The sequence below is a fragment of the Buceros rhinoceros genome, unplaced genomic scaffold, assembly GCF_000710305.1.
Source record: "Buceros rhinoceros silvestris isolate BGI_N320 unplaced genomic scaffold, ASM71030v1 scaffold16088, whole genome shotgun sequence".
NCBI lineage: Eukaryota > Metazoa > Chordata > Aves > Bucerotiformes > Bucerotidae > Buceros > Buceros rhinoceros.
This window is the reverse complement of record NW_010427610.1, coordinates 20,561-27,913: the sequence shown is the minus strand read 5'-3', so window position 1 is coordinate 27,913 and position 7,353 is coordinate 20,561. Positions and strand designations below refer to the sequence as shown.

The 7,353-nt window shown below is 51.1% G+C and overlaps 1 protein-coding gene across 1 annotated transcript in view; it reads left to right on the top strand.

Moving 5' to 3' along the window:
• Positions 1-7,353, top strand: part of LMF1 (lipase maturation factor 1) — a gene marked incomplete at its 5' end in the record, with an annotated part of 62,653 nt that overhangs the window by 35,332 nt on the left and 19,968 nt on the right. The window contains 3 exons of the mRNA XM_010141973.1: positions 1,129-1,140; positions 1,885-2,038; positions 5,007-5,190. Coding sequence (XP_010140275.1) covers positions 1,129-1,140; positions 1,885-2,038; positions 5,007-5,190 — 350 coding nt within the window. The remainder of the gene's footprint in view (positions 1-1,128; positions 1,141-1,884; positions 2,039-5,006; positions 5,191-7,353) is intronic.

Here is a 7,353-nt window from a genome sequence, read left to right as displayed (position 1 = left end):
CGGGGCTGCGGTCCCCTTGGGAAGGGGGTTTTCAGGCAGCCTTGTTCCAGAAGATCGCCTGCCCCAGCCACACTGGGGTAGTTTTCACGGGGCTGCTAACAGATGTAGAGTTGTGTTTGTAGCATTTTTATAAACCACATATAAGCTACAAAGTGCCTGTAATATCAACAGCGATCACAGACGCTCCTTTTAAAATCCACTAAACATCTGTCAGAAGAATGAAAAATGTCAACAAGGTACAGCATCTGCCTCTAGGCCTTCCTCATCTTCCAAGCAACACACTGTGTTAACCAGAAGCCTTCGTTCCCGCCGGGCTAATGCAGCTTCGTTAACCTCCTGGTGTCTCCTATCTTACATCTTTTGCCGGGAGAAATCTTTTAACAGCTTTTGCTCTCCGGTGTCTTTGCTTTGGAGGCTGTGAGAGCCCCAAGCTCTCCTGTATTTTTGTATCCAGACCCGAACTACACTCAAGGTGCACTTTCCTTTCTGGAGGAGAAGCCAGAGGGCTCCTCTTTGCTATGGCTCTTGGTAAGGCTCCGTGAGAGGAAGGTAGAACCTTTTTTTGAGGAACTTGCTCCTTTTCTGGGATGTTCTCCAGAAAACCTTCTTAGCCAGGGTTCCCAAGCAAGGAGAGCCATCCGTACGTGCCACTGCTCTGGAGTGTAGATGTGTCCCTGTTCTGCATCCCATTGCTAGTGCTCCGCTCCTGCCTGCCTGACCCAAATCCCGTTGGCTCATGTCCCATGCTCCTTCCCTGAGTCTTGCTCCATCCTTGCCACGTAGGTAACTTTTTTCATGTATCAAAGCCTTTTTCTCTATGACTGAGCAGCTGTGACCCCAAGGGCACGATGACAGTCACCACCTGCTGATGGACGAGCAGTGCCTGGCCATAAAGCGTGACCTGAGGAGCTGCTGGTGCTGCCCATGTGGTGCAGGGCTCTGGGTCTCTACCTGCTCTTTAATTACAGGCTGGGAAGTTCAGCCCATCCAAAAGACAAAAAAAAAAAAGCCCGACGTTCTAATACTGCTCTGGCAGCAGCACAGGGGCAAGGGGAGGCATCTCGGCGAGCTCCTTCCCAAACCAAATGATTCTGCAGAAATGTTCTCAGACTAAACAATTATTAATAGCTTCTGAGAGAGGTTCAAATAAACATTCCTCTCCTGCCGAGATAAGGAGAAAGCTACATGCAGTTGCGCTGACTCTGATCCTTTGGCTGTTAATGTTAAATAAATTTAAAATGGCCACAAGGGCAGGAACCCCTCAGAGGTCACGGCTGCTTGTTTGTCCGACGGCAGTAGGTGTCTCCTTGGACCAAAACCCAGCACAGCCCTGCGCTGCTCCTGCAACCTGAATACCAAAGCGCTGCTGAAGCAACAGACGTCTCATAGATAAATGATAAAGCAACAGAGATTTTGCAAAAGGAAAATGAGGGTTGGATGGAGCTAGTGAGTGAGACGGAGGAAGATGCAAGAGATAAGTCAGGATGGCGAGAGGACAGCGAGGAGGAGGCAGCCGTGGGCAGCTGGAGACAGTCCACGCACAGCTTACGAACCGGGAGGGTAACTCTGAGCAAGGTGCAAGTGCCAGCTGTGGTTTTTCCCCTGTATTAAAGCCATGATTAATCTTACATTTTAGACATTTTTCTTTTTAGCCCTTTCTCAGACTATTTAGAGAAAGGCAGATCTCCGGAGCGATAGCGTCTGGCCCTCGGCAAGGTCAGATTGTGGCGGCGCATTTGTCAGCCCCCGCCTGAGAGCCAGGAGCAGCTGGGAGCACCAGACAGGGTCCTGGCCACCACGGGTCTGGGAGGGGAGCGAGGGGAGCAGAGCCCATCGCCAGCAGTGAAATCACCTTCTCCTGCTCTGCTTTTGTGTCCCAACCAGGCTGCTATGTCCGCAAAGTGGTGAACATCTCCTTTGGCCTCCTGATCGCTTACCTCAGCATCCCGGTTGTCCTGAACCTGCTCAACTCCAGACAAGTCATGAACACCTCGTTCAACCCTCTGCGGATAGTGAACACCTACGGTGCTTTCGGGAGGTACACGGGTTTTAATGGCTCTGCTCCTCTCACCAGTATAGTCCAGTAGCCTGTCTGTGTGCCTTAAACCTCACCAGAAATCCTGCTGGTAGCCAGTAGACTTGGAATATCTGTTTATGAGACAGAAGGAGGAAAGGAGCAGGTTTCTTTCCCACTGAACTCTAATTTCTTTTCTTTGAGCCACTTTTAGTTTGCTCTTTATATTGATGGAACAAATGTAATAGCAGGATGAAAATACCCCTGAGAGTTCATCCAGTGGATAGTCTTCACCGGCACCAGCCCACTCTATTCATGGTGAGCTTCTTCCCTCCTGCTGTGCCCCTGGTAAATATTCACAGAAGCTATTGGTTAGCAGATTTTAGGCCAACAAAAGGAAGTGCTTTTTCCAATGAGTAACTTGGGGAATTCACTGCTACAGGAAACTGTGGAGACAAAAGTATAAATGGCCTCCAAAAAAGAACAAGACAAATAGAAGGACAACCCAGCAGCGGTCTGGCTGCTGCCTTCAGCTCAGGAAATCCCGCTTTTGGCTACAAGGTGGGACTGGACAAGGGAAGCATCTCCAGCCGCGTTTGTAACCAGGCTGGTTTTTAAACATCTGGAGTCATGGGGTTTCTGGGATGGGTCACCAGGCTTAGGTCAGCCACACTGGGGCTCACCTTTACCATTCTCGTGGGCTGTCCCTCCCAGCCTCTTCCTGACCAGGACAACGGAGAAAACACTGAAAACCAGGGTTTCCTCAGAACACCTCATCCCAGGGGCAACCACAGGGCCAGTCCTCCCTGCAGGGACCTCTGCCTTGGCCACCACCTCGCCATGGTGGCTGTGGGCTTGTCCCCAGAGGTCTGAGCCAAGGAGTGGGTGGGCAGCTCTGAGGTTAGTGGGCTCTGGGCTAGATCCCACAAGGCGAAGCCGACAGTAATTAAATAGGTTTTATAAAAGGCAAAGCAGGTTGGTTTTGAGAGGGCTGGTTTGTGGATGGCGAAGGGGAGGAGCAGGTCTCACTGCGAGCACTGGGCATGCAGAGGTCACCTGGAGCACATCAAATTTAGATATAAACTTCCCCTAGTTTTTCAAATAGCAGAAATTTTTGTGGAACGTAAAAAAGTTAGAAAAAACAACATGATTAAAAGTATCAACACTAGAAAAGTTGTGGAAAATGCTGAAGTTTCTCCTTTTTTTTTTTTTGAGAGAAGGAGAAATAACCGCTGAACCTCTTTGAAGGCTGGAGTGGTGAAGCTACGGGAGATTGTTTTCTTTGGGTTGTTGTTCTATTTCTTCTTCAGTCCATGGTTTCTGTTTCAACAGCGAACAGGACCTAAAGAGCATGTGATGAAATGCTGCTGTAATATGTTTGTAATTCCAGCCTATGTAAACCAATAAAAAGAGGATTGCAGCTTATAATGAATATACGATTATGTGAAACTTGACATATTTTGAATCACACAGTAGGAACATACTTTTATTAGTAATTTAGTGTCCCTGATTTACAGTGTGTTTCTAACCATTGGGCAGCTGGCCACGGCTCATAACTCAGCCCAGTGTATAATATGGGACTTGGCTGGAGAATCCAGAAATCTGTTAAACGTAGGTAACAATTATAAGCGGAGATGTAAAGCATTCCTTGGGTCCTAAGCATCTGTCACTGGAAGCCATCGGGGGCGAAGGTGGAGGCCACGTGATTCCAAACTTTCAGTTTCTTGGGTTGGAGGAGAAAGGACCAAAGTAGTAAGAGATGAAAAGGGTGTTGGGAGCCGGACAACTTTGATAGCAGAGTGAGGCAGTTACGTGTTCGTTCTGGGAAGCAGCTGCAGTGTAGGCGAGCGTCACTGGCAGGTCTCTGAGAACTTGATGGTGTTTCGCTTTCCATGGCCTGGGGAGTTTGTATCCCCGCTGCTCTGCCACTGCCATGACCTGCTGTAAGGCTGGGGTGCTTTTTAACCCAGTTCCTGTACTTCGACTGGGTGGGGAGGGCTTTTTGTTTTCATTCTCTGCTTTTCTTGGCTTGGTTTGTGTTGGCTGACACGTTCCCTCCTCCTCCTCCTCTTGCTGAGTAATAGCTCCATGAGACCTGTCTCCCAGGCGGGATGGTGAAATGTTTGGGCACGCAGACACAGCTGTTAATGGTGCCCTGAGAGTCAGCTCCGGGGGTGCTCCGTATGGGGCCAACCATCTCCCCAAGGTTCAAGCAGTTAGCCTGGGCTCACCGTGAGCATGTCCTGCCCTTTGCCATGGCCAAGGCTTGAGCTGGAGCTCAGCGCCCTGTGGCCAGCGGTGCTGTGGGGAGAGCCAGGCTCACAAAGTGGTCCCTGGAGTGGTCCCAGCTGGAAGCTGCTCTGCTGCTCCTGCAGCACGAGGTCTCAGGGCCAGACCTTCGAAACGCAGAGGCAGGATTTCTGTGCACAACTGCCTGTGAAGCTTCCCCTGCAGATCTCATTGGTGGCCATGCCGTTAGGGCAGCCACGCACACCAGTTACACCAGCCTAATGGCACATGGCACATGCTAAAAACTGGAGATGGAGCTGATCCGTCACCATCCTTCACCTCTGCTTTCTCCTGTCATCAGGAGCTTGTAGTCAGAGAGCTCTTGTGTCATGGGAGTCATTGGAGTAGCAGAGACAAAGGTTTTCTTCAGAAACATGGGGCAAAGAGTGAACTTGGTGCAGGTTGGAGATGCTGAAGTGGGACTTGGGAGACACTCGTTATGTTCTCTCAATGTCTTGGACAAGCGTAGGGCCATAGTCCTTCCTCGGACTGGCACAGCTGCACTGAGGAGAGCATGGGAGGATGTGGAACTTGGAGTTTTCCATCTACTTTGCTGCTGAAGAGAGAAAAATCTGTCGGACAGAGTCTCTTAGCTGAACTCATCAGGATCCAGTTGGGCCATGAGGCCATTGAGGTAGCTGCCGTGTTGTCTCTCATTCTGAATGACTTGAGGGAAATAACATTGTCATGTTGTGTCCCACAGCATTACCAAGGAGAGAACAGAAGTTGTCCTTCAGGGGACATCCAGCCTGGATCCCAATGACCCCGCTGCTGTCTGGGAGGAGTATGACTTCAAATGCAAGCCTGGGGACTTGAAGAGGAGGCCATGCTTTATAACCCCCTACCACTACCGCCTGGACTGGCTTATGTGGTTCGCTGCCTTCCAGGTACGTGCCTTTGAGTGTCCCGAGTCTTGGGTGTCCCTGAACCAGGAAAAACAATTTGTATGAATTTACAGTGTGTTGGGGTGGGTGAGGGGATGTTTGAAGCCCTGGCTGAGTTAATTATGTTAAAAAAGAAAGGTTGTATTCCTAAAGGATGTCTGCTGCGGGTGTAATGAAACTCCTGGCAATGTTATGTGAGGCTTTTAATTGTTTCTCAGCAATAACAAGCATCGAAGACACTGAGAAAGGCCCGGGACTGCACTTGCCATGCCAAGTGGTGGCGTGGTGGGGCAGGAGCTGCCTCGCAGGGGGCCTGGGACTCGCCAGGGCGGCAGCGTCCCCAGCCGCACCTACATCCCTCTTGGGAGCAGCCCTGGGGACACCAGCAGTTGCTGCCCCTGCCCGCCTGCCTGCGGATGGATGTAGGATCCCTCCAGATATTTTCTCCACGTGGTATCAGCAAGCACATGATGGCCAAAAATTAAAAAAAGGGAGGGCCTAACTTGCAGAATTAGTTGTTGTGTGTCTTTTAGCCTATTCTGCAAAATCTTCTCCGCATGAGCGGGAGAACTTGGGCTGGGTTTTACAGAGCTGGGGCTTACAGCAGTGGCAGGAGGCAAAGCCGTCTCAGATTATCACGGGCTTTTCTCTTTGTTCCTGTATCCTCTCCCGGCATATCCTCTTCCCTCGCTCCTCTCCCCCTGCCCCAAACTCCTCTGTTTGCTTTCTCTGTGGTATTTTCATTTAGGCGCCTTTTGGATTCCTCGGCGATGACATAACCATCGCTCTTTGGCTATGGTTTTCTATTTACCCCGCTAGTTCTCGTGAGCTGGAATTTCATTTAAGCTGCATTAGGTATGCTTAGCCCTCAGCACGCCGGCAGCAGAGTTAAACCCAGGCCAGCAGCGGTGCCCAGCGCTGCATAAAGGTGCAGAATGGGAGCGGCTGGTTTAAATCTGTGGTTTGGGAGGGAGAAGAAATCCAGCTCGCCCAACCAGAGGTTCTGTTTGCGGAGGAGAGACACGTTCCGGAGATGAGGGAAGGGCTGTTTGTTTCCCGGACAGGAATATCCCGAAGGCCTTAAATATAAAATGATCTCGGGTATAAAACTAAAGGATGGGGCACAAATATTGATGTGTCACAGGTGAGCGTGGGCTGTCCCAGTGCGTGTCCGTCACCTCCCTGCTGTGGTGGCGGTAGGATGAGATTAGTCTGTTCCCAGTCGTCCCAGTGTGCGTGTCGTGCACTCGCTGCAGTGCTCACTCATCCCCTCCTGCCACTGGGACTTTCCCAGGGCCTCCCGGTGACACAGGTCTCCATGAAGCAATTTCCCATCCTGATATTAATGAAAGATATTAACAAAATGTGCTGAAAGGAGAAAAAAAACCTTCTGAAAAGCGGGGATGACTCGGTGAAAATAACGGAAAGGCAAGTAGCTTGGGCACAGCAGCAAGCGTTTCCAGGTTTGGGTGTTCAGGCCTGTAAATACCTGCTGGAACATGGAAGCGAATCCCATTCCAAGTGGCCGAGGGTTTGTCTGAGACCTGTGAGCTGTGTGTTCGGTGCCAGTCGTCACCCCGGGAGAGCTGGCTGTCCTGCCGTCTCCCCCGCCCTGCCGCAGCCTGGAGAAGTTGCTGTTGTTTGGGTGTTTAGATTTGAGTCATGCAAAGCTGCAGAAAGGGTGAGAAACCAGAAGGCAAAACCCCAGGCAAGTGTTGCAAACCCCATACAGCAGTTTACAGAGTCCATAAAACCGAGTTACTTCAGCCCCTGGATTAGATTTAATTTGTTTTGAAAAGTTCTGGGTTTTTTCTACACCACTGCTCGCCGTCTGCCCGTCGCTTCCCGAGCGAGCGGCCGCGGGGCTGGTTTTGCCGTTTGCTGGTAGTGGCCAGGTAAGGAGCTGACATATCCAGCTCTGACAGGCTGCGGAAAAGCTGGCGACTTGGGGGGAAGATATTTACCATCCCTTTGTGCCGCTCATGACAGGTTCCCCTTTGCACCTCATCACCGCTTGACATACGATGCCTTCCTCCGCTCGGGGTTTCCTGCGAGACTTTCCACCTTGGCTATGGCTGCAGGATTTGCTTTGGAGAGCCGGCGCAGGGGAGCGCCGGGCTTTGGGCACGGCTGGGGCCGGCCCCCACACCCCCCACACCGGCAACC